At 60.9% G+C, this 25373-nt stretch overlaps 1 protein-coding gene across 1 annotated transcript in view; it reads right to left on the bottom strand.

The window, feature by feature from the left end:
* Positions 1-1910: 1910 nt before the first annotated feature.
* The window catches only part of CABIN1 (calcineurin binding protein 1), a 155512-nt gene continuing 132049 nt past the window's right edge, over positions 1911-25373 (bottom strand). The window contains 9 exon segments of the mRNA XM_044921054.1: positions 1911-2453; positions 2562-2797; positions 2800-2874; positions 3847-4011; positions 8914-9196; positions 12371-12445; positions 13636-14310; positions 15175-15271; positions 16134-16297. Of these exon segments, the coding sequence (XP_044776989.1) occupies positions 2310-2453; positions 2562-2797; positions 2800-2874; positions 3847-4011; positions 8914-9196; positions 12371-12445; positions 13636-14310; positions 15175-15271; positions 16134-16297 (1914 nt within the window). The 3' untranslated portion in view covers positions 1911-2309.

Here is a 25373-nt window from a genome sequence, read left to right as displayed (position 1 = left end):
TTTGGGGGGGTGGTTCTAGCAATCTCAGGATTCCAGCAGCCAGGAGCCCGCAGCCACAGACCTCTCCTCCCTCTTCCTCAGCTTCCCTGCCCAGAGCAGGTATTCACAATTCCTCCCCACAGCCTCGCAGGGAGGAGGGAGCAAGTAACTTTCTGGTGTTCGTGGGTGCTGGAGGAGGGCTGGAGGAGGGGAACCCCTTCGGGGGGAGGTGAAGGCTGTGGGAGGGGCCCAGCCAGGGCAGGTTAACAGTGGGGTTAGGGGCTGAGACCAGACCCCCTGCTGGGGAATCCCTGGGCTCCAGAGAAGAGCCACCCAGCCGCACCCACCCCTGGCTATCATTCATAGAATTTGCATAATCTCTTCAGTGTTCTCCCTTCTCACTACGCAGGGGAGGAAACAGAGGTCCAGATGTAGACAGGTGGGGTCAAGATCACTGGGAGAGGCTGCGGTGCTGGACCAGGGCCCAGGCAGCTTCTCAGGGACCCCACTCCACTCCTGAGGCCTGGGACTCTCTTGGGCCCTGCCACCTGGGCTGGGTGTTCAGACAGATGGTTCTCTCCCCAGGGGCAGCATCCAAAGGGGACACATCCCCAGACCTCGAAGGGAACTGAAGCTGGCGGCGGCTATGAGCTTAGGCCACCTGGCTGTGTCCAATCTCAGTTCCTGGGATCTGGCCAGCCCCTGTTCCCTGGGCACCACCCCTTCCTGTCCGGTGGGTGGGCCTGCAGTTTCATCAGAGAGGCAGCACCTATAGGTGTCAGGAAAGCCAGCTGGGGCAGTTAGAAGCCACATCTCCCAGCTTGGTTGCCAGGTGCTCAGGTGACCCTCTGTAGGCAGGTGCCAAGGACTGGTGCTGGGCCTCTTCCCAGGCCCAGGGTCAAAGGTGTTCTCTATGGCCCAGGTTAGGGGAAGGAAGATGATAGGAATGCTCCCAGGATGGGTCCCAGGTGTCCTGGGGGCCTGAGAGCCAGGAAGCCCTGGGAGACTGCTGGGCTGTTCCCAGAAATTCCTCTTTCTGGGCACTCCAGTCTGAGAAGCTAGGAATCTGGGGAGGGGGCATCAGCTGAGTAACTGCTGGCCCCACCTTGCAAAGAGCCTGAATTGGGGCAGTTTTGGCAAGGGTCTTTCCAAGGCTGTTATGCTCCTGGGTCCCCATGATGGCTCTGCCAGGCCTGCGCTGGGGACCCTGGCGGTGCCCAGCCCATGAGGGGCACAGGGCAGCAAGGAGCATCCCCTCTCCCTCCCGGACAGAGAGCCTTTCCAGGGAGAACAGGGCCAGCCCAGATCTATCCGGGGGAAGACAGCTGGGTCCCCAAGGCACTGATGGGGTTCTGAAGGGCTGGTTCGGGCCCCCGCAACCTGTGCCTCCCCAAAACAGATGTACTTGGAGCCTGAGAGAACAGAGCCAGCATCGTGGGTTTATATGATGCTCTGCTGTCACCTCTAAAGAATGAATTTTTGGACAAGGAACCCCCATTATATGTTGCAGAGCCCCACAACTTATATGGCCAGTTCTATCAGAGGGCAAGTGTGGTGGGAGGTAAGTACCTTTCCTGCCAGCCCCCGCCTCCCGCTACCTGACACTGACCCTACCTCTCAGGGGCCCCTGCAGCCTCCTCCTCCCACCCCTGCCCACACTCCACAGGGGAACACCCCACACTCTCTGAGTCCTTCAGGGGACACTGTGGAGACCCCTTCCAGGCCTGGCTCCAGTCCCACACAGAGGGTCTGCCCTGCTTGGTCTGTGCTCACCTCTCCCCACTGACTCACTCCCCCCCACCGCCCCAACCCCTGCCTGCTCCTGGGATGCCCAAGGGCTGGTCCCTGACCAACAAGAAGAAGGGCTCAGAAACCCTGGACAGCAACCAGTTGAGGGAGGCCCCCGGGGGGTTGAACAAAGAGGCAAACACAACTGTTCCATCTTTATTAGAAAAGAAACCAAAAAAAGGGAGTGGGGCGAGCCCAACCCTAAATGACCCCTCCACTGTGACACAGGCAGAAGCCGGCTCATCCGGGCGTCGAGGTGTGGACACGGCCACCTGGGCTGGGCGCGGGCACGGTTATACAAAGTCAACATTTCATAGAAAAGGATGCCAGCCCTGCTGTGTGAGCTGTGGCCATCTTCACGTGGCCAAGCTCGGTCTCCTCTGGGCCCCCATGCGGTGGGGACAGACGACGGCCCAGGCGGGTGGGGAGGACACCGCGAGGGATGGAGGCTGAGCAGACTGGGGTGTGCGTGGGGAAACAGCGCTCCGCCTGGGCCTGGCACGCCCCGAGGGGCTCAGGCCAAGGTGGGGCGGCCCCAGCCCTCAGATGTCCATGTAGTCGTCATCCTCATCGGTCTCGCTCTCCAGCGAGGACTCCTGGCTCGACGTCTCCAGGACCTCCAGGGCCGGCTGGCACAGGCTCTCCTTCCGCACGTTGGCAGCCGACTGGGCAGACAGGATGGCCGACTGCACACAGAGCAGGCAGGGAGCTGGTCAGGGGTGGCCCCGGCCTGGCCCCAGTCCCGCCTGTAGGCCACGTCCCGCCCATGCCCCCCACTCGGTACCCGTGGTCACCTTCAGCTTCTGCTTGGTCTCCTCCGAGATGCTGCCTTTGGGTGAGAGCAGGGTTGGGGTGGGCGGCGTGACGGTGATCTCAGGGGGGAACTTGGTGGCGGCCGAGGGGATGACCAGCTTTGGCATGCTGGGCAGGAGGCGTGACTTGGCCCGGCCGGGCTCTGCCTTGCCAGGCGGGCCCTCAGGTGGCTGGGCACTCACACCGCTGGGCACCTTGGAGCTGGTGACTGTGGGGTGGACCGTGGGAGCTGAGCCTTGCTCACAGCCTCCTGGGCCTGCCTGCCCTTCCCTGGCTTGGGCCTCAGTTTCCCCTCTGGAAGACAGAGGCAACCAAGAGCGCCTCCTCCTGCTGTGTCAGACCGATGGTGCCTTCTCTTGGCCTGGTCTGTGCTGGCTGGCAGGCTCCAGGCCTCCTCCTATGTCTGCCTCCCTGACTGCCTGTCTGGCTCTGGGCTGGGGGGCCCAGGGACTAGGATACAGGCAAGCCCCTGGAGCTTTCCCAGGGATTCTGCAGGCCCTCCAGGGGCTGTGCACACACGAACTGTTGCATCCCTGCAACAATGCTAGGACGCATGTCCTAATGTTGTCCACACCCCAGGGAGGATGCGAGGGCCCGGAGCCAAGTCACTTGGCCCTGGGGCATCCACTTCCCCTCTGCTCCAGAGCTGCATATCCCCAGAGCCTGGAGGCAGCGGTTCCGGGGCTGGCAGCCTCCGGGAAGCTGTAAGAGTTAGGAGCCCTGGGGTCAGCCTAGCTGGTCTCCGCATTCCTCCGAAGTCCCATGGCTTTAAAAGGAGCGGGGCTTACTCAGAGCCCACGCCTGGCTCTGAGGGGCTGGCAGCAGGCCCTACGCCCTGAGTTGGGTCGGTGAGATCCTTGAACCTAAGGAATCCCCAAGGGGGGCTGGCCAGTTGGGAAAGGATGACTACGACACGACACGGACAGTGGTCTGGTGGGACTGGCCACCCCTCTGCCTGCCCCTGACTCCTCCCTCCGCATGTAAGCCCCTCCCTTGGCCCCCAATCTGGGGAGGCTCCTCCCCGGGACTAAGCAGCCTCAGCTCGGGCTGGCCACCGACCCTCACTAGTCTCTGTGGAGCTGGAAGTAGAATGAGGGGCTCTCCACCCCCCAGCTCTTCAGCCCAGGCCTCCCTGCCCAGCTGCCACTCCACTCGGCTTCCCCACCACTGGGTCCTCCCAGGTCCTGTTCAGCCAGCCGTTCACCCTGTGATCCACCCCGCATCCTTCCAGGCAAAGCTCCCCTGGTGGCTCCCAACTCGCCTTACCCTGGCTGCAGGTGGGCTCGGCGCCTGTCCGGGGCACGGGCTCTGTGGGCCAGCAGTGCGGCTCTGCCGGAGGGCTCTCAGGGATGGTCTTCACCTGCTCACTGCGCAGTGGCTCCTGGGGCGGGAAGCCCAGGCCCTCTGCCCCTCCTGCCAGCTCTTCTCCCTCTGTGGGGGCACAGGAGGGCCACAAGTTACGATCCTCACCCAGCCTGGAAAACAGGGCCCTTCCCTCCTGAACCCTGGGACACCTGGCAGGGGACCTGCGCTGAGGCAGCTCGCCACCTCCACCAGTGGACCAGCAGGGGCTTCTCTCGAACAATCACATGGGTGGGGCCAGGCTGGTACAGGCAGGAAACCACTCCCCCTCCAGGTGGACACTGGTGGGGCTGGCTCACTAGCTGGGGTCACTGTGTGCCTGACACAGCAGGGACAACATGGACACTGTGGGGCCTCCAGCCCCATCAAACACCATCATGGGATTTAGAGGTGGGCTCATGGGCTCTCCCCTCTAGCCTGTGGGAGTGGCACTCAGAAACATGGTCAGGACCCAAAACCAAACCAGCTAGCTCAGACCAGAGTGGATGGAGTGGTGTGCTGGCACCGTGCCCTCCTGCCAGGCCACACCTTCCCTGGCATGAGGCAGGGGCCGGGAACTGGCCTCCTTTGAGCCAAGGTCTGATGGGCCCGAAAGGTGCCAGTTGCGTCTATGGCCGCCAGCCAGGCCATTAGTCAGCATCGGTCCCCCGGCTCCCAGGCCCCCAGGCCCCGCCTGCAGCTGCCCCTCAGCTCCTGCTGCATCCAGGCCTCCTCATGTTCCCTTCCTCACCTTACTCATCTCTTCCTTCTTATTCAGGCCGAGATGGCCATCGCCCCGCCACCCTTTCATTCCCACACTTTCCCATCAAGTCCTTCCTCTCCCTTCTCCAGCAGGTGAAGCCTCCCCTCCCCGCACCCCGCCCCGGGCCAGGCAGGAGTGAAAGCTCCTGGGACAGGGACAAAGCTGGGGTGACTTAGTACCCTGGCCTCCTGCCTGTTGGCTTCCAGCTCCCGGAGGACAGAGCCTTCCCTGGTTGCCCATGCCATGAGCCAGTCCCTCCCTTCCTTAGGACCCATTGCCTGGCAGTTATTTTCACAGCCTCTTTGTCCCAGGGTCCAGCCCCCTACACTATGGCAGGCAGGGATGAGCACCTCGGAAGGCTCCTCCTATTGCCCTCCTGGACCCGGGGAGCAGGGACCATAGCCAGAATCCTGTGCCACTGGGCCAGGACTCGGTTCACCATGGCTGGGCACGCACTCACGAAGCAAGCCCAGTGGGTGTCTGCTCCAGGCCTTTCTATAGGTGGTAACACTCTGCCTGCCTCTGCCCAACCTCTTCTCATGCAGCTGTTCCCTGAGGGCTCTGGAGGAGCTGCTTGGGTGGCCTGGGAGGGCAGTTGGCTTCCTTGCTGATAGGTATCTATAGGACAGGAGCATGATGAGGGGGCGGGTAGCAGGCTGTAGGGAGGGCCTGGAGCTGGTGGCAAAATGGATGGAGGCTGCCCTCAGGGGGCCAGGTGTCAGGCTGGCTCTCTTCTACCCCACGTAGAAGACAGGGGACAGGGGACTGTCCATGCTTTGCAGGCCCTTTCCTCTTGGTAGGCCACCAGGAGAAGGGACACTTCGGGCAAGGGCATCTAGCAAAGAGCTTCAAGCATGTGGGGTAGTGCTCCCTAGGCCAGGCAGCCCCCTCCCCTTGCCAAGACCACCCTGGAGGCCTGTGAGGAGGGCTGCAGGTGGGCCTGAGCAGGAGGGGATCAACCTGGAGGCACAGCCTTTAGAGAAGGGCCCTATGGGCCCTTCTCCCCTGGCCTCAGGTTGTCTGTCAGTAGGAAATATATGGCCAGGCTGGAATCCTCTGCCATCGGGCCACTCTCCCTCCTCCCCCAGGCAGACTCATGGCCTGGGCACCAGGTCCCTAAGGACCAGTGTCCTGGAAGTGCCAGTCCTGACTCAGACTCTTCCTGGCTTCTCAAAATGGCATGAGGCCGGCATTACAGCCTGTTCAACTCACTGCCTGGCAGCGCCCTGCTGAGGCAAGCGTTTTCCTTACCTAAAGGCTGGCCCCGTGGCCTGAAGTGTCCTTTCCACTCTTCTTCCCTGATCTAGTTCCCCATTCTGAAGGCCTGACCCCTCAGCAAAAGGGACCCTCACTTATTCATGGGCCAGGCACTATTCTAGCATGAAACCAGGTCCAGGCCCGTGGTGGGCAGATACCCAACAAAGAGATAGCACATGCTATCCCCACAGAGGTGGGGAGTGGGGGACACATGGTTAGGAGCCTCCCAGATGCCCACGAGCCCCCCTGACCTCCCCAAGGGGATGCATCTGCCACATGACGCCAGCGGCCCTGGTCAGCACAACCTGGGTGGATGCGTGAGGTCTTAGCTAGTGACCAGGGAAGCTTGGGAGTGCCCCCGTCCATCTGCAGGCCGCAGTAGGTGGGACAAGTCGGGAGTGGACACTGCCAGCCAGCCACAGTCAGCTGCCTTCCCCTGACTGGAGCCGGAAGGCCTGGGGGAGGGGCAGGGCAGGGCTGTCCACCTTGGGGATGGCGCCAGTCAAGGTCTCCTCTGAGGCTGCCTTCCCCCTGTTCTCACACCTTGGGGATGGTATCCTGGAAGGATCCATCCCAAGTCTGCCCTCTCAGGTGGCTTGCGACCTCCTGTGTCGCCGTCTCTGGCTACAGCTCCCAGCCTGTACACCCTCTAGTTCCCAGGCGCCTCCGCAGGGCAGGCCTGCCCTTCCTGTCCATCCAAACTGACCCCCGGGTCTGGGCTGCCCGCTGGGCACCAGCACAGGCAGATGCAGATCACATCACCTGGCCACCCTGTAACCTCTGGGGAACCAGGAGGTGCTAGGCAGCTCCTTGCTGGTGCTCTCCCTGTCCTGGAGGTTGTGGGAAGTGGGCTCTGAGGTGATGTGCCCGTCCCAGCATGGCCCTGATGCCACCCCAGAGAGCCCTGGGAACCGTCGGCCAGCAAAACACCATCCGCCTGCAGCTCCCAAGGCAGCCCCAAGAGGCCGGCAGGTCACTCCGCACGAGGTCCAAGTGTCCCATATTCTCCACCCAGGGCCGCCCCCACTCCCAGGGTCATGTAAGAGTTCCATCCTAGCAAAACGGTATTCAGTTTAGTCTGGGGGAAGGAAAGAAGAAAGGATCAATTCTTTAGGATGAAGAATAACACCGAGAAGTACATATGCTCTTCCCCTGATCTAACAGAGGAAAAAACGTGCGAATCAAGTTTGGGGCCTGCTTGGAGCCAGGGCATGGTGAGCAGGGGAGGGAAGGAAGGCAGCCGGCCCCGCCTCCTGGGATTCACACCCTGAGTAACCTTCCCGCCCTGTACCCGTTCATGTGTGGCCAACAACAGTGATGGTCACCCGCTTCCAAAATCAGGGTATAAAGGACGGTGTGGCTTCCTTCAAGTGTTCTCTCTCTCTCAGACCCCGGGCTCTGGGGAAAGCTGGCAGCCATGACGTGGGGATACTGAGCAGCCTATGGAGAGGCCCAGAGTGGAGGAACTGAGGCCTCCAGTCAATAGCCGGTGAGAACCTGAGACCTGCCAGCAACTGAGTGAATTGAGATGACCAGCTGACAGCTTGACGCTTCTGAATTCCTGATCCTCGGGGGCTATGGGATCACAGGGGTGAGTCAGGTGGAGGCCAAGACAGCCTAAGGTGCGGGGGGGGGGGGGGGAAACCCTGGGGTAAGCCAAGTCTTCGTGGGAGTGAGCGATTTCCCTGGGCTGTGGACTCCCACGGCCTCTGCCCTTTGAAATCACCACGACCAGAACGCGCATGGTGGCTGTACTCGCTCCTGCCGAGCACTGTGCTGAATGTGTATCACCTCCATCTTCCACACTGCGTGCTGGACATGGAGATGCGGTGAGCTACGCAGAGGGGAGCAGGGACAGACAAGGTCACCTGGTGGCGGAACTGCTCTTTGTCCTGCAGCCTTCAGAGGCTCCCCTCAGAACAAACGGCTTCAAGAGCTGACTTAAGGGAAGTGATGCTTCATCTCATGAGGCCATGACCAGGGTAACTGTAAGCGACGGGGCAGAGGGTCCCTATACTTCCATGATCCTCAATGCAAACTGGGGACCGGCATCAGGTGAGAACATCAGCACCTGATACCTACGCTGTAGGAAAGAGCGAGGAGAGGGAACACTGCCACCCTCGGCCTCCGCTCGGGCAGCACCCTGCTCACGGCCGCCGCCCTCAGGTCAAGGCGGCATGGCCAAAAGGCTGCATGGGACTGTGACTGGGCGGACAGAGGAGCCTGCAGGAGCGAAGGGCCCGTGCAGGGCCTCAGCAGAGGCACAGGCTGGTCCCAGGAACGGGACAGGGAGGGCAGGGGGAGGGCCTGGCACGGAGAGTCAGTGTCCCCTCCTGGGAAAGCTGCAGGCCTGTCTGCCCTCTGGCCTGCCAGTGGGCTGCCGTTCCCAAGGGCATCTTGGGTTTTAGATGGAACCAGGGCTCCCTCTGGCTGCCGGAGCCCAGGGCCCTGTTCGTCCTTCACAAGCCCACCGACTAGCCTTGCCCTGCCCCATGCTGGCTGGCTTGCCCACAGGGCCCTGGGCAGGAATGCCCCCAACCACAGCAGGTCCCAGGGATGGCTCACAGGCCTGTGAGGTCTTCAGGAAGCCAAAGTCAGGATGCCCTCTCCTCTCCAGAATTCCTATTTATCTATTCATCACAAGGCTTTGTGGTAAGAGAGAGCAGTGTGTAAACATGTAAATACCTGATGTCAATGCTGGCCCCTCCCTCCTCGTCCCACCCGTGAGGGGGCTGCTGGTTGGGATGGGAGGAAGGTTAAGAGAGTGGTGCGCACGCCAGCAGGTTGTGCCCCTGCCCTCCAGGGCCCCTGTGATGTGCTTCTCAAGAATCACCAGGCTGGGGCTCGCCCCGGCCTGGCCTCACCCCACCCTGCCCCCACTCCCCATGCAAGGAGCAGGACTTGCTGCCACAGGTGGCAGGGGCCTGGGCCCAGCTCTGGCCTCACCGCCTAGTGGATAGGACGGGACTTACCTGGGCCCGGAGAGACCATGCTGGGGGTGGCCTCTGGCCTATGTGGCCGGGGGGGTCCAGAGTCCTTGGACGGGTCTGGAGTGGAGGCCGACACTGAGAGAGGGCAGGGGATGATCGCCGTGGAGGCGGCCGGTGCAGGGCGAGGCTTGGTGTGAGTGTCACTGGGCCGCTGGAGAGTGTCAGCTGGCACAGGGTCAGGAGCCGTGGGGGCCACAGCCCCGGGGAAGAAGTTCTCTCGGCTGTCCTTGGGGTGCTTTGGGGTGGTGGGTGTGTCCCCTGCGGCCTGTGAGAACAAAGGGAGGTGAGGAGGGCTGGCTGGGTAGCCCAGAGCCCTCGCCATCCCACAGGACACCTGCCTGAGCCTGGGCCTGCCAACATGCCCTTGTGGCACCAGACCCTGAGCCCCCCATGCTGCCAACGAGGCCCCCAGGCAGCCCTTCAGGACTCTGCAATGCTAGGAAACTGCTGGGAACCCACAGCCCCTCCCTGAGAGGATGGCCAGGCCCTGCTGATAGGGACTCAGCAGAGGGCCTAGGGCTGGCCGACCTCATGCTCCCACTCTTGTGTGCCACACACAGAGGAGCACGACTCCAGGCAGGGGGTCGCTGCACCCGATGCAGGGACTGCAATAACACAAAGTCAGTCTTGGAGGGCGATTTCCCAAGGGCTACTGGTGGGACCATCCTGAGGGAGCTGGGGTGACACCAAGAGTCAGCTTCCTGAGTTCAAGACTGCAGCCCCAAAGCCACGGTGCCAGACAACCTGGCTTCAGCCGCCCCAGCAGCTCCCACCACAGGCCTTCTGTTCTTAGGCGAGCCAGGCCCACTGGGGCCTCCCAGTCTTTGTCCACACTGTTCCCTCTGCCACCAGGTCCTTTCTGCTTTGCACCCAAAGCCCACGCTCCTGGGGTGGTGTGAAGGCTGCAGCTCACTGAGGGCATGCTGCAAGGTGGGTCCCTGTGTGTGAGCCTAGGGCCGACTGTACTATCTGAATGGGCCCACACTGGGGACAGTGGGAGCCCTCCTGGTGGCTACAAGTGCAGGGAGGTCTCACACCTGCTGGGGGCACCTCGGTGCTGGGGAGCAGCTGGCTCCCCGCCGTAACTCTGCTTCTTCTGATCTCTGTTCTGCCTGAGATGTCCTGTCCCCGGTTTCATGGGGTCCGGGACAGCCCCTGCGACTCTGCTGTGTGATGTGTGTCTGGGATGAGCATAGGCTTCCATGGGGAGGATGGGCAGGGCAGACCTGTCTCTCATGGGCAGACATGCCATGGAGAAGGTGGGTGCTATGTCTGTCCTTGCAGGAGCCAGCCTCAGCCACCGCAACAGCACTGAGCCTCTAATTATGTCCAAAGCACTCTCCAGGTGTGTGCTGGGCTGCCATGGCAACTGGGACATGCCTCCAGCAAAACGGACCCTCCCTGAGGGACAGGAGAAGCAGGCTCAGGGGCATGGCCGCCCCCTCCCTGGCACTGGCCAGAGGCGGGCCCAGCCCCAGCTGGGTGCTGGTCCTCTTTGGGCCTCAATCTCCTCAACTAAGAAATGGGACTCTTCCCTGCCTTTGGCTCCTGCCAGCTCAGCACCTCCTTTTGCCACAGGACAGGGAAGGTAGGTGTTTGGGGGTTTCCTGTGTGGTTCTATCACTTGGAGCACCTTTTATTTATTTATTTTTATTTTTTTTAAAGATTTTATTTATTTATTTGAGAGAGAAAATGAGAGAGAGAGAGAGCACATGAGAGCGGGGAGAGTCAGAGGGAGAAGCAGACTCCCTGCTGAGCAGGGAGCCCGATGTGGGACTCGATCCCGGGACTCCAGGATCATGACCTGAGCCGAAGGCAGTCGCCCAACCAACTGAGCCACCCAGGCGCCCTTGGAGCACCTTTTAAAGGCTGCATCAGAAACAGTCCTCCTCTGTCGGGAGTGCCCACTGCCCACCTGCCCCCTACCTGGGTCAGCAGAGGAGGCAGGAGGGGACCCCTGGGGCCAAGCCCCGCACTGGGGCCCTGGGCAGTTACTCCTGTCCCAAGCAGCAGAGGCTGTGGTGAGGGCGGCAGGGGCTGCGCCGTGAACTCTGGCTGCTCTGGCCATGGAGCGGCGGGGATTGCTGGTGGCCTGGGGCATGTCTCCCCTGGGCTTCTGGCCCTCAGCTGAGGGATCAGCCTGCTTGGTGAAGACTGAACTGGACTTCCTCAGACCTAGAGCCTGGGCAGGGATGGTGGCCCGCTATCCCATTTCACTGAGAGGAAGCCTGTCTGGATACGGAGGGCATCCACCAGCCTGCTGCTGGGGGACCTGGGACTTGAGTCCCCAGGCTGTAGGTGGATGGATGCCCACTGTCCTGAGCTTCTGCCTCCGGACTCCCTGCGAAGTACTTCCCCGGGGGGAGATGCCAAGAAAGGGCCATGTGTGGGCGAGGATGGGAGGGCAAGACCTGCTCTCTTGTGCTGCTGGGGAAGGGGCAGTTGGGCCACCCTTGGAGGGACAAGAGGCCACACCTATTCAAATGGCAAGTATCTGCCCTTTGACCCAACGACCCAGGCCCAGGGGTCACTCCTGCAGAAATGCCCAAGTGTGGTGCAGGAAGATGCCCCGTTGGCACTACTGAACAGGACTGCAATGTCCCCCCAGCTTTAGACAGGATGCCCCCTTTCTCTGCTGGCCAGATCCTGCCTTCAGGCCTGTTCTTGGGCTGGGCCTCTCCCAGGGGACCCCTCTCTCCTTCATCCCCGGCCCCTCACCCCCTCCTCAGTCCCACTACTCCTCAAAAGCTGTGGCCTCTGAGCCCCAAACCGATGGCTTCTGGGGCACCTACACCCCGGGCTCCAGCCTAGACCTCTCTCCTAGAGAAAGATCCGCCGGCCAGAGCCCAGGAGGGCTCACCCCTCCTCCTGTCACCAAGTCACACTGGCCCATCTTCTGCTATCTCAAACCCACCTGTTGCTCACTGGGCCTCTGCCCCAGCCCATTCTCTCCACTCAACGGCGGGGAGGCTTTCTCAAACCTGGCACCACCCGGCTCCCTCCCTTGCTGAATAAACCCCAGGAACCCCATCCATTCTGCTCCTATCCAATTCATATCCCAGCCCCACATCACCCCCTCTACCTTTGTCCCAGATGACCTCACCTTTCCAGGTGTGGTCAGCTGGGTAAGGACCATCTTATCTTCCCCATTTACAGAAAAGGCAGCTGAGATGAGGGGACCCCTCAGGTCACACACTCAGAGCTGGGGTCCGGGCCTGCCAAGGCCCCACCTACCACACAATGCTGCTCCACCTGGGCCAGTAATCAGGGGCTCCCTGTGGGCCTGAAGCTCAGCGGCCACCTGTCCATCTCTCCTTGGCCCATGCTAGCCCCATGCTGGTCCCTCCTGAGGTGTGCCCATGTTTCGGCCTGCAGCCTGGGGCCCTGGCGTGGGGCCAGCCCCATAGGAGGAGGTTGGCACAGGCTGCGTCCAGCTTACCTGTCTCTGGGCGGCAGCTCCAAGGTGGACCTGACAGAACTTCACAGCCTGCTCCAGCGCAGCCTCCTCGTCCACCTGGGCAAGGAAATGCTCAAAGTCAAAGGGCCCGGGCCATGGTGGCTGGCCTCATCCCAACCCCCAGAGTGTGAAGATCCCCTGACACTCCCACCCTGCTTGGGGAGCATGGGCAGAAGCACACATCCATCTCCCGGGTCCATCCCACAGGGCCACTGCCAGGCCAGCCCTGTCGAGATCACGCCTAGACGGGACCATGTTATTGCGTCCTCAGGGGCTGAGGCTGGCAGAATCGGAGCCAGATCCCGCTCCTCAAGCGAGCGGGATGCAAGGCCTTTCAGAGTTTGAGGTCTGGGTGGGGGGAAGGTCTGATGGACCCAGAGACCAAAAGCAAGCCCAAGGCACAGGGGGATGGCAAAGGAGGCCAGGGAGGCCCGGAGGCTGCCCTGGGGGAGCGGTGGGCAGGGCGTGAGGAAGGGCCCACCCTCACCAGCAGGGAATGCAGGGCATGGTTCTTCCTAATTCATCAGCAACAGAAACAAAGAAAGGCTGATCCCGGATGCTGGTGAGGGGGTGACAGAACAGGCACTCTCCAAAGTGGAACCACACACAGACACGATTTGGGAAGAAACCGCTTATCAGGTTGGGCACCCAGGCTGAACCAGCCACTGCAGTTCTGGGGGCTCTTCCTGTGCAAATCATTTTAAATAGAGAAAGAGCTGTATGTCTAATCTATTTAAACAAAACAAAACAAGAAGGGCGGCAGTGCCTGCTCACATACTCAGGGCACTGCAGCCCCCTTCAGATGCCAGCCACAAAGGTCTCTGAGGAAGTGCCCCAGAGCCCGGCACCAAGGTAGGGTCAGGGGTCCTGTCCCCCTGTGTTGGATGTGATAAGATTTCTGCAAATGGATTCATTTCCTTTAAAGTTGAGAAGAGAGTTTTCCAAGCTTGTTGTTTCTCCTTTTTGTTTTCTTTTTTGTGGGTGTATTTTCCCCAGCTCTCTTGAGATACAGTTGACAAAATCGCCCCATACTTAGAGCGTACAACACGATGACTGGACGTGACCCTTGTTTTTCTGACTCTATGGCCCGCTTGTGGTAGAAAACCTCAAATGTAGAGAAGCGAACAGCAGGGCGGGAGTGGGAATGACACCTAACAAGCATGCCCCACGGGCCCTAGCACCCTGAAACAAACTGCGAATGACCTTTGGTGAGAATACAACTGCAGACCTGCCCTGCGGCCACCCACCTGCTTGATGAGCATGTAGGTCTCGGACATGATCCTCTCGATGCGGCCCAGGTCGTAGGCCACACCCTTCTGGCCCTGCTGCCACACCCGGTAGGCGTCCAGTAGCAGTGTCTTGCCCGACTCTGTGTCCTCCAGGAGCTTCCTCTTCCGGCTGGGGCATGTGGGTGGCTCCTCGGGGTGGCTGCCCCCTCTGGCCCCACTGGTGGTGGTAGGGGCGGCGGCCGGGGCTGGCTGGGCCAGTGGGAGCGGGTTGGGTTGCTGCCGGGCACTGATGCTCAGCTCCTCCAGGGACAGCTCAGTGGGACGGTTCTCGGGGCCCCTGTCCCTTGGGGGGCGGCCTGGCTGTGGGGGCGGTGCCCGTTCGGAGTCTGAGCAGCGAGCAGTGGCCTCACCCGTGTCCATGGGCTCGGCAGACCCTGCCCGGGGACTCTCCTTGTCCTTCCGCTCCCCGGCCTGGTCTGTGCTGTCTCCTGCCTCCATGGCCACAGGCCGGTGGTTGAGAGGGCCCACTTTGCCCCCTGGCTCAGCCCCTGGCCCTGAGCCATCAGCTAGAGGGGGCTTCTTGGGGTGGGGGAGGCCTTCTTGACTATCCTCGGGGCTGGCCTTGTGGGGGACGTCGGTGGTCATCCTGGCTCCAGAGAGGCCACAGGCCTTGGGCCCTGGACGTTCTGACCCCTACGAGAAAACCGAAGGTAAAAGACTGTATCTTTTGTGCTTCTACCATAACAAAACACCCCTGGGTGTCAGGGGTGCCCATCCTGGGCCACTCTGGGTCTGCCCGTCTGCTAGTTGGCCCAGGCTGGGCCTGGAGACCTGCCTGAGGAAGTCCCTCCCTGTTCTGCTCCTCCTGCCTTGAGAGGGACTGATGGGGCACTGGAGGTGGTGCTGCTCCAGAAGAGTAGGCCCAGCCTGTGCGGGGATGGCCTTCCTCTAAATGCGGGCCTTAGGGCAGTCCTGGGCATCTAATGGGGGAGGGGGGACCCACCAGGGGCTACCTTGCATACTGCTGCACTGCTGAATTCTGTTCTGGGCTCTCACGTGCCCCTAATGCACAGCAGCCGAGGTGGAGTCTCAGGCCGCCACCCTGAGCCCCTGCACCGGCACTGCCCCGGCTCAGACCCTTCCTGCTAGGCCGGTGACCTAACCTCCTAGGCCTCAGGGTGCTCAGCTATGAAAGGCAGTGAGGGCTGTGCCTGCCTCGGGGGGCGGGGGGGGCGGTAAAAAGGAAGCAGGTGTGCCTGGAGCAATCCGAGGCCTCGCTCAGCCCACCAGGAGCCCACCATGTGCTTCAACATCAGAGCTGCTGTGACCCCGAGGTCGACCTGCCAGGTGGGGGTACACTGCTCAGGTAGCAGCCTCAAGGAGTGTGGCTACTGTCCTCCCTGACCACAAGTCCACATCTGCCAAGCGGGTCAGTGCCTCACTAAGTGTCTGCCACTTCCTTATTGTGCTGACCTTCGCCAGCGGGGGAGGCAGAGCGCGCTACTTCACAGGTGGCCGGGGCCGCGGCCTGGGAGAGGACAGGGGCCACAGGCGTACCTCTGCAAGCTCGCTCAGGGTGTCCTCCAGCACCTTCACAGTGAGGATGAAGGCCCGCTGTGCCAGGACCTGGCGGTCAGCATCTCGCAGATACTTCCTGCAGGCACACAGTGGTGGCCAGAGAAGACAGCAGAGCCTCAGAGCCACAGGGCCCTGGATGGTGGCCCACGCCCCTCCCTGCCCTGAGAACACCCGCTGGTCCCTCAGCATCCCTCCTGCCTCGGTCCATGCCCTGGAAGCCTTCCCTGAGCCTCCTGCCTCGGCACCAAGCACAGACTGCCCTGGGCTCTCCGGACCTGGCCGGGAACCCCGGGAGCAGGGTGGGCAGGGCCAGGCCGAGTGAGAGCTGGGGGCCTCTGGCTTCTCTCTGTAAAGCCTGTCTACAGGGCGCCCCAGGCCCCGGCTAAAGGACCCACCCCAGCTCCTAGAGGTAAATGAGACGGGAAAAGGTAAAGCAGTGCAGGCTCAGAGGACAGCTGTTCGCCCAGCTGGGCCAGACCACGTCTCCCAGGATCCCCTACAAGCCCCCCAAGTGGCAGCTGCAGCAGATGCCCCTCGGGCCTGTCTGGCAAAGGGATCCCTCATTACCTCTGCAGCCCAGGTCCCCCTGTTGCCTGGCCGGTTATTACTCGCCTTCACCTGAGGGACCCTGGCTATCATCTGGACACCTGTCTTTCCGCAGACCTGATAGCACCCTGAAAGCCCCAAGCTAAAGGGAAGCAGGAGGAAAGAAAGGGGTAGCTTGTGTTTGCCCCAGGGGGCACAGGGCAGGGTGTGGTCTAGATACCGGACAGAGAGGCCCCTGGAGAGAAGGGCTGGTCTAGGCTCCCCAACCAGCGGAGAGACGCCCCAGGTGGGTGAGGGGCTCTAGCCTGCGTGTGCGCTCCTGCTCTGACCCCCGGCAGCGCGAGCTGCCCTCACGGGGCCGAGCACACACTAGGCCGGGCGGCTGCACTCACTTGCCCTGGTCCGGGGTCCGCTGCAGCATGGAGGACACCTTCAGCAGGGTGCTGTGGTCCCGGAGCTGGGCCAGCACCTTCAGCAGCAGCACAATGGAACGGTTCATGTGCCAGGCGAAGCTGCCTGGCCGGTCGATCTCGTCCACGGGGATCCGCCAGATGCCCTGTGAGATGGACGGGGGTGAGCGTGTGAGGGGGGGGCTGCTGCGGCTGGAGGCTGCCACAGTACCAGAGGGCACTCTGCCCAGTCCATGATGCCTCGGACCCCTCTTGCTGTCCCGAGGGGAGTGGGAGGGTGGCCACCCCCACCTACGTCCCCCTGCAGATGGTGGCAAAGGATACACGTGCTGTTCCGCACTCTCCTCCTCTGAATGGTTGCATGGCACATATGTACTTGTTCTGTCCCCTATGGGAAACACGCAGGTCATGCCTAGTCAAATGCAACCAGTGGGAGAAGCCCAGAGCCTCTGTGCCTCCACGCAGCTGCTGACTCAGCCACGGGACCAATTCCTAGGGTCAAACTGATGGGTCAAAAGGTGGCCACTGTGAACTTCTGGCAGCTGTTGCTGGCCAGACAGGCTCAAGCCTGGCCCCTACCCATGTGCATTCGCTCGAGCAATGCCCAGAGTCTAGAGGGCTGGGTTGAAAATGACCTGCAGCTTGCAGAATGCCCCGGTTCCCTCCAACCTGCCTTTGTCCGGGGTGCACTCCGCCCGGAATCCCCTCCTCCACTTCTCGGCCATCCAAACTCACTGTCTGAAAGGCTGAGCTGGAGCAGGGCTGGCTCTGGGGAGCCCCGCCACCATCTCCCTCAGTCTGTGCTCAGCCCACTGCTGCACTGGGCACCCTGCCCTTCGGCAGCTCCCTGGGGCATCCCCACACCCAGCATGGTGTCTGAGACATAGTGGTCCAGGTGAGGCATGGCGAAAGAAAGGACGACCAAGGGTGCGAATTATAAGTGAAGAGAAGCAGGCCTGAGGCTGCGGGGCCTGGACATTAGGATTTATGTCTCTGGGGCAGGACTTTGGGGGCCTGGAGGGAGCAGGCAGGCTCACAGCTGGCTCTCTGTGGCTAACACCCTAGGGAAATTCCTGCCCAGAATGGACGGGGGCTGTGAGCAATGCTGCCTCCTCTACCTGGGGCCCCCAGCAGGGTACCCAAGGGGGGGTGCAACTCCCAGGGCCCTATTCCCATGGGTGCTCACTGACTAAGTCTATGCTCCAGCAGTCCCAGGAGGGACCAAGCCCCCACAGCCTCCACACTGGATCCCTGGGCTTACACCGGACGCAGACCCGCCACCCCCCCACCCCCGAGTAGTCTGGGGGTGCTGTGTGAAGGCTGGCAACCACCCTTCATCCCAGGCAGTGCCAAACAAGGCACTAGCTGCTTCCCGGCCTGGACAAAACCAGGAGGCTGAGGCCACCCTCACCCATGGCCTGACACCAACGCTGTAACTTCCCACTGGGCCCAGGGGGCTTCTGCAGCAGCTCAGGAAAAGCTGCCACTTGAGAGGACAAGGGACAGCTTTGAGCAGCTGTCTGGCCACTGTGGCCCTGACACCCTGCCCCCAGATGTACAGTAATGGCCGAGAAGGTGCCATCTCTGTTGCCTGCCAGGCCTAGCGGTGTAAGACTAAAGAGCCCGGCTCTTCCACGGCACTGCAGACATCACCATATTACATTCACCATGTTACGTTCATCACCATGGGCTCGCACAGCCACATCGGGGAGGGCGGAGCTCAGAGATGAGGACTGACTCCCTCAGGGTCACACAGCAGGAGGGGCAGCCCCAGAGCTGGCCCCTCGCCATGCCCACAGCTCTGAAGACAGGGAGGACAAGCGCAACCAGCCCAGAGGGAAGCCTCCACCACATGCCCCAGCCCTCTGCTGCTGGTCTCGGGCTCCTTCCCACACCTAACAGGAGAGGGGGAAAGCCAGAAACACAGCCCGACCATGTGCCAAGACCCTGCAGGCGTGTGCCAGGGCTGGCCCAGAGCCACAGGCCAAGTCCCGGAGCTGGGTGTGACCCTACTGCTCCCGGATCTCATTCTTCCTTAGGGCACAGAGGGGCGTGCCCTGCTCTGCACCATCAATCCTAAGGGCCCAGAATGACCCTGGATTTCTCTGAATGCCTCCCTCTTCCCTGGCTGAACCTCTGAAGACTCAAAGGACAGAGGGAGGTCACTCTTCCCAGTGTACCTTGATCTGGGGTCAGAAGGTCTCTCCCAGCTGCCTTATGAGCACGTGGGGGTGGAGGGCCCCTGACGTCCTTCGGGGAATAATCAGGGAGGATGAATGGAAGACTCACATTTGTTCCTCCAAATCGTGTTTGGGGGTGGCTATATAAGGAGAAGGGTGCTGACTTTTCTGGACCCTCCCCTGGTGAGTGGCTCTGTTCCTCCCATGGCACCCCTGCCCTCCATGCTGGCTGAGTCAGGGCACAGGCTGGGGGAGGAGGGGAGGAGGTCTGAAGACAGGCCTGCCAGGGACTTGGGGTGAGCCTGGTTGTGGGCAGAGGCAAGGGTCATGGGGCCTCAGATATGGTGCCCATGCCTCAAGAGGCTCCAGGCACTTGGGGAACATGGGCCCCAACGCCTGGCCCCCACAACCTGCCTGGTGGGCACCAGCCTCAGCCTGCACGTCTGGGGAGCTCACCACCTCGGGAGGTGGCCCATTTTATTCTTGATAAATTGTTAGAAAAGGTTTCTTCCACTGTGCTATAACCCCAGGGATGTTCCCACACCCCTGGCCCTCCCTGGCATCCAAGCCTGCACCTTGTGCCCCTAACATTCCTGCCCCAGCTTGGCCCTCATCCTGCCTCTTCCTCCCACTCTTGCCCCCAATCCATCCACCCAGCCTGGGCCAGGACAAGTTAGGAAAAAGATAATGTGAGCGCATCCCTCCCCTGCTTATATCCTTGACAGCCAGCTCCCTTACCTACCTCAGCTGAAGCCCGAGACTCACTGGCCTTTGCACCCCTCCTCCCTTGATCCCGGACACTGACCACGCCCGCCCCCTTACAGAGCTGTGAATTTTATACTTCTCACTTTTTGGGGTGCCCTCTCAAGCCTGGCTGTGATGTCACCTCCTCTCTGAAGCCCTCCTGGCTTGCTGCCCTCCTAAGTCTCTGCCAGGACCACTCAGGGTCAGCCCCTTAGATGGTCAGGGGGTGGGCCTGTGGCTGGGAATGCATCCTAAGTGGGGGCAGGTCTGCTTTAGCTCCAGGTCCCCAGGGACCCGACACAAACCTGGTAGAGCAGGCAAGGTGTCCGCCCAGCCTGAGAAGGGCTTGCTGCTCGCAGAAGCCTAGCTCCTCCATCTCCCCGCCGGTCTCTCACCCTGGAGATTTCTAGGGTAGGTGGGAAACAATTCTGCTCTTCTGAATGCTTTTCAGGGCTCTGGGTGTGCATATGAGCCCTGCACTGGAGGGGGGTGGCGGCAGCACGCCTCCTTGCTGATGGCAAGTCAGCAACACGCTCACTGAGGGCTGGCAGGACCTGGGGCTGCTTGGAGGCCTATCCCGCCAGGCTCCTGGTCGGGCGAGGGCCAGCTCTCCTCTCTCCCCTGAAAGAGGCGGAGCCGAGAAGGCGATGCCAGAGATAAAAAACGTTTGGCCCTCTGCAGGGTGGGCCAGGTGACCACAGCAGACTTGGCAGATGGTGCGGTCATAGGTAGGGTCCCTGCAGAGAGGGGATCCCAAACTCCTGCTCTTGCTCTCAAGTTCTAGAATCAAAAACACAGGGCATTTACCTGTTTGGTTTTCTTCTTGGAAGAGGGATGGGATGTGCCAAAATGAGCCAGTAAGCATGCTAAAAAAAACCTCTCTGAAGGACTTACCATGTCACCCCCTGAAGTGGGCCAACCTGGGACTGTGAGGGGTGGCCAGGCACTGCCAGCCCCACCGGCAATCATATGCAGGCAGGGGCTGTCATCTGCTCCTTGAAGCAAGGAAGTGCCTCAGATAAGACACTTTCTGGATGCACAGCGAGCAGGGGTTGGGGTCTGCCTGCCATCTGCTCCCTGTCACGCCACGGCACCACAGGCCTGCCCTTCCCGCCCCTACCGTTCCTCCTCCACCCCATTCCTGATTCCCAGGATGCTGCTCCCAGCCAGGCACTGACAAATCTGGTGGCATCAGAGTTCCACGGTCATGGATGTTTTCAAGCACACTTAGCTGGCTCAAACTGCTCATTGTGCAGGTGGGAACTCGAGGCCCACTGAGGGGCAGCAAGCCCCCAGCCCCATTGCTGGACGGCAGCCAAGCCCAGAATGCAGGTGGATTCCCTCCTCACGGCTGGGGTACTGGGCTACCTTCCACCGCAGCCACGGACTGAGAGCCTGGCTGAGCAGCCTCTGCACGGGCCCGGCCTGTCTATGATCACTCTGAGAGCAGAACAGGGTCCCTGTGCCGGGGAGCCAGACTCCCAAAGGGCTTTTAGCCAATCCCTGAGGAGGGACGGGGCCAAGATGCACCCTGTGAGGACAGGTCTACTTTGTCCCACGTGTTTTAGGGCGCCCTGTTAATCCATCTCCTTTCCAGATATGTGCACGCGGCCATACCATAACCCCCTATTTCAGCAAGGATGGGAGACCACACAAATCAGGCAGAGAGTCCATAGACATTCCGAAGGGAACCACAGCCACCATAAGCCCCGGGGAGGTTCCTGCAGACACGCAGCAGCCTCCAGGGACAGCTGGCCCGAGGGCGTGGAGCCACCAGGCAGAGTCGCAAGCTGGCAGGGTGGCAGGTAAGCCAACAACTCCGCCTTCTGCCTGTGTTTGCAGCCAGAGCCCCCACGATACCAGCAGCCCCGAGACGAGTGGGACCCTCCCCGCCCCCCCCCAGAGGGGAAGAAGCCAAAGCACAGTCCCACATACTGCCCCTCAGAAAAAGACAGCCCTGCCATGCCGGGCCTGCTCTGAAGCCCCTCAGAGAACCAGGGAGCTCCGAGGGAGGGGACAGGCATCGGGCGAGGGATGTCTGCATGCGGGAGGAAGGGGTACAGCCAGGCTCCACCTGCAGCAGCCAGGGCCACATGCGCAGGCCTCAGGGAGGGTGCAGGGGATGTGCCAGGAGGCATCTGAGGGGGAGGAAGAAGGGGCCTAACGGGAAGAGAGTAGGCAGCAGTGCCCGAGAGAAGGGGCAGATGGGAGCGGCCCAAGGGAGGCCTGCACCTGGGGGCTGAAGGACAGGCCAAAGCAGGATCACAGAGAAGTGAGGGCAGGAGTAGCAGCCAGGGGCATCAGGGACCCCGCAAAGAGGGTCTGGGATGGGGCTCACCCTCGAGGGAGGAAGGCAGCACTGGTGCCAGGCAGGGCCTAGGGGGGCATGAGGCAGGGTCCCTCCGACTTCTCCCTTGTGCCCCACCCAGCTGCCCTCCTGTCTGTAGCTCTGGCTGCACCCCAAGACTCCCCTCTGCCAAAGTGCAGGGCACACACTCAATTCCTGGCTGGGATGATGCCTGCTTGGAGAGCTATGGGCAGTTGGGGGCGCCCAGCAGCAGCCTCAGAGCACTTAGAAACACAGAATGGGCTCGAAGCTCCACCCATGTGCAGCTCCTTGGGAGCATCTCAGCCGACCCCCAATGCGTCCAAGTGGTTCCAGGCTCCTGGCTAGCAGATGAGGTCACTGAGACAGACTATAACCACCTGAATAATTCATGGAGCCCCAGACTCTGGGCTGAGCACTTGATACAAGTTACCAAACCTTCCCTGTAGCCTTGAGACTCCGGCATCCTCCTGCCGCTCTTAAGGAAACAGAGCTTCAGTAGCTGAGCCCCACACTTGAGCAAGCCTGGGGGTCCACGGAGGCTGGCCAGCATGGCTGGGGGCCCTTGGAGCCTTTCCCAGGGGAGCTGAGAGCTGGGTTGGTGGAAGGGGTGGGTTGCTGCCGGGCCACCTTGCACTCTTGCCCATGAACACACTGTCCACTCACAAAGGGGGCTGGAAAGCAGGGTGAGGCTGGTGCCTGGGCAGGAAGGCCATGAGGCCTTGGCCTTTGGTCACCAAAATCTTGGAAGGTGGCACCTGAGGGATGGACAGCAGATACCCTCACTGGCATGGAGCACTGTGCCTGGCTGCCAGGCTAAGGTCGTGCTCATTCCTAAGGCTCATGCTATCTCCAGCACACTGTAGTCTGGGGGCAGCTTCTTCCTGGAGGGGCAAGGACTCCCCTCTCCCCAGATTCCTGATCAGCTGGCCAGTCCACACCTCCCTTACTGCCTCAGTGTGGGCTGGAAGGCCTTGCCCAACGTACTCCTGGGCCCCTGGCTCCCTGCACACCAGCAGGGCTTCCCATGGCTCAGGACCACCTCTGAGCTTGGCAACCCAAAACCACAGGTCCAGATACAGTTCTGATTCTCACGTTAGCTCCAACTGCCCTGTGCAGGGCCGCTGTTCAGGCCATTCTTGACAGTATACCCCAAGGTCATTCTGAGGCTCCCAGATGCACTTGTCACCTTCATGGATCCCATCTTTCAGTAACAGCTCCCCCTGGAGCCTCCTCCACTCCAAGGGCACAGGCAAAGGCCCCCCAGGGAAATAAGGGGCCCAGAAATGCCAAAGCAGAGAAGGAGGCAGGTGGGAGGTGTGGCCCAATCGGGCTCTTCCATCTAAGCCACACTCAGACCCAGGGCATGGGCTTGTCACTGAGTGGATGAGACTCAAGCCATGGGGACCGGGTGCAGACTCCGACTCCTCCCACGCCCACACTGGCAGGGACTGTCCAAGTGGGTAATCAACCCACCCTTCATTTTCCAAAGGGGGAAGGTGAGTTCACACAACCTGCCTGAAGCTACCCAGTGACCTGGTGTGGGATGAGACACAGGGACCAGACTCCCCTTCTTCAGGTCTCTCTCTCTGCATTCTCCCTGAATGCTTACAAAGGTACAAAAGGTCGGCAATGTGATCTGTGATTTACAGACTAGAAACAGAAATGCAGAACCAAGCAGTGATACCAAATAACTTCAGTTCTGAGCCAGGGCCTTTGAAGACCTGAGAACATCCCCTTGAAAGGGGAGGCTGGAACTGGACACCTGCTGGCAGAGGAATGGGGAGTGAGCATCCTCCACCAGTACCTCTGAGCGCCTCTGAGACTTCATAATCTAGTCCTTTGAGCCCCTGTTTTGGGCATGGCCTCCAGCCTCGGTCTTCCAGAACTCTGCTGGGCTCCTCTTGCTGTCCCCTGCTGTCCTACCCACAGGACTCAGGTGTCCCTTCCCCACTCTGCTATTACTGGGGTCATGCGCAGCTGGGGCACCTGGCAAGGCTCAAGCAGGAGGAGAGAAGAGAAAGTAGCCACCGCTAGGAGCACCCAGAAAGGCCACAAAGGAGACAGGCTTCAGTGCCTTGGGGATAAACTAAGCAGGGAAAGACGGTGAGATGCCAACAGTACTGCGGGAGACCTAGGGGTGCTTAGTCTGCTGAGGCAACAGGTGGGCAGCTGGCTGTCTGGACCATCTCCAGTTCACCCCAGGCTACTGCAGCCTGAGGGGGTCTACGCCTGCCGGGGGCCTTCTCAGGCCTTCCCTACCTGACCAGGGGCTGCTCAAAGTATGCTTATAAAGGCTAGCTCTTGAGATCAGAAGCCAGTCCCAAGGACCTGAATCCTGGCCTGCCCTGCCATGGCCTCCCGGACTCTGAGCTGCCTAGGGTTGGGCAGGAAGGGCTGCCTCTCTCATGCTTACTGGCACCTCGGGCCCCCGAAATAGATCCTGGCCTTCTGGGGGAAAGGGAAGCCCTCCCACATGAGAGTCAAGCTAGGCAGACAGGGACGTGGGCCCACTGGGCCTGCCCGAGCAGCCTCCAGGAAAGGAATGTTCCAGGACAAAACCACAAACCCTGGCCTCCAAGTCCCCTCAACCTCAGTGCAGCTCTAGAGTGCCTCTGAGTAAGTCCCCAGCATGAACCAAGGCGAACAGGCTCTGGAGAGTTTATGCCCCAGATGAATCCCCTCTGGGTGCTGGGAAGGCCCAACTCAGGAGTTGCTCCAGAGTGACCTCTGGGTCTCCCAGGGCCAATCGGCCTGGCAACTGGGCAAAAAGCCAAGTGCATCCCAGGAATCAGGAGTCTCGTGGATGGGTCAGGCGCACCCACCAGAGGGGGTCCCTGCTAGTTGGAGAGCCAGACACACATGCATCCAGGGTGAGGAGAGAGAAGGAATGGTTGGTACGAGGAGTAATGGGGTGAGAGAATAAGGACTTCGGGGAGGGAGTGTTCAGGGAAAGCCAGAGAGAAGCCAGGAAGGAGAAGGGGCCAGAGGAGGAGGAGCCTCTGTCAAGTGGGGAGGAAATAGGCAACCCCCTAGGGTTGACCTTATCGCCCAGAGTATCCTGAGCAGGAGAACAAAGGAGTGTGGAATTTTTTTTTTTTCTGAGCTTGTAATTTTTATCTTAAATTATAACTCGGTAAACAGAGCACAGGTATTTTTTTCTACCATCAACACTCCTGTCATTTAAAATGACCACAGCGCATCACTCCACAGGTGTACCCAAACCCATCCAGTCCCCTCCTGGTGGGCACCTGGGGCTGAGTCCTTAGAATTATGAACAATGCTGGCTGAACAGCCACCCCCACAGATCTTTTCTCTCTCTCCTTGGAATGGATCCCCCAGAGGGGACAAAAGAGTAGGTATGCAGCAGCAGCAGCAGCAGGGCCTTGGTTCTGACCTATGACAGGAGGTGTGTGTTGTGGGGGGAGGGGGGGCGCAGTCCATCATCCTAGGCCTTCCCAGTCCCCAGTTAGCCCTGTGTGCCATAGTATGACAGGTGAACAGGCCTCCCAGGCCTCCTCCAACATTCCTGTCCACAGAAAACACAGTACTGTGAGCACCCAAGGGAGAACCATCCCCCCCGCAGAGGGATTCCTGCAGCCCACCCCCCACCTGGCATGGGTGCAGTAGTAACTCAGCGCTCCAAACAGGCGAGGGCGGGCAGCCTGCTGGCATCCCATTCCCAGGAGCAGCGGGCTTGGGGCTGTGGGAGCAGGCTGCTTCTAGCTGAGGACCTTCTTCCATGCAGGTGACGAGCTGGAGAGAGCAAGGGAGCCCCTCAGTAGGAAGGGGTGCTGGGGTAGATTAGGGCCTCTCCCCCCAAAAAAGCATAAAAATTTTTCCACAGTCCAGCCTCAGTGAGGCAGCCCACCTGACCCCAAGCTGAGCCAGGACAGAACCTGGACCCTTGGCCCTCAGGTCAGGAGCAGCCTTGGGGAGAATACCAGCATCCTCCAAAGTCTTAGGGAGACA

This window comes from Neomonachus schauinslandi, chromosome 14, assembly GCF_002201575.2.
Source record: "Neomonachus schauinslandi chromosome 14, ASM220157v2, whole genome shotgun sequence".
NCBI classification, from domain to species: Eukaryota; Metazoa; Chordata; class Mammalia; order Carnivora; family Phocidae; genus Neomonachus; species Neomonachus schauinslandi.
The sequence above is the reverse complement of the archived record's forward strand: the minus strand, read 5'-3'. Positions and strand labels throughout refer to the sequence as shown.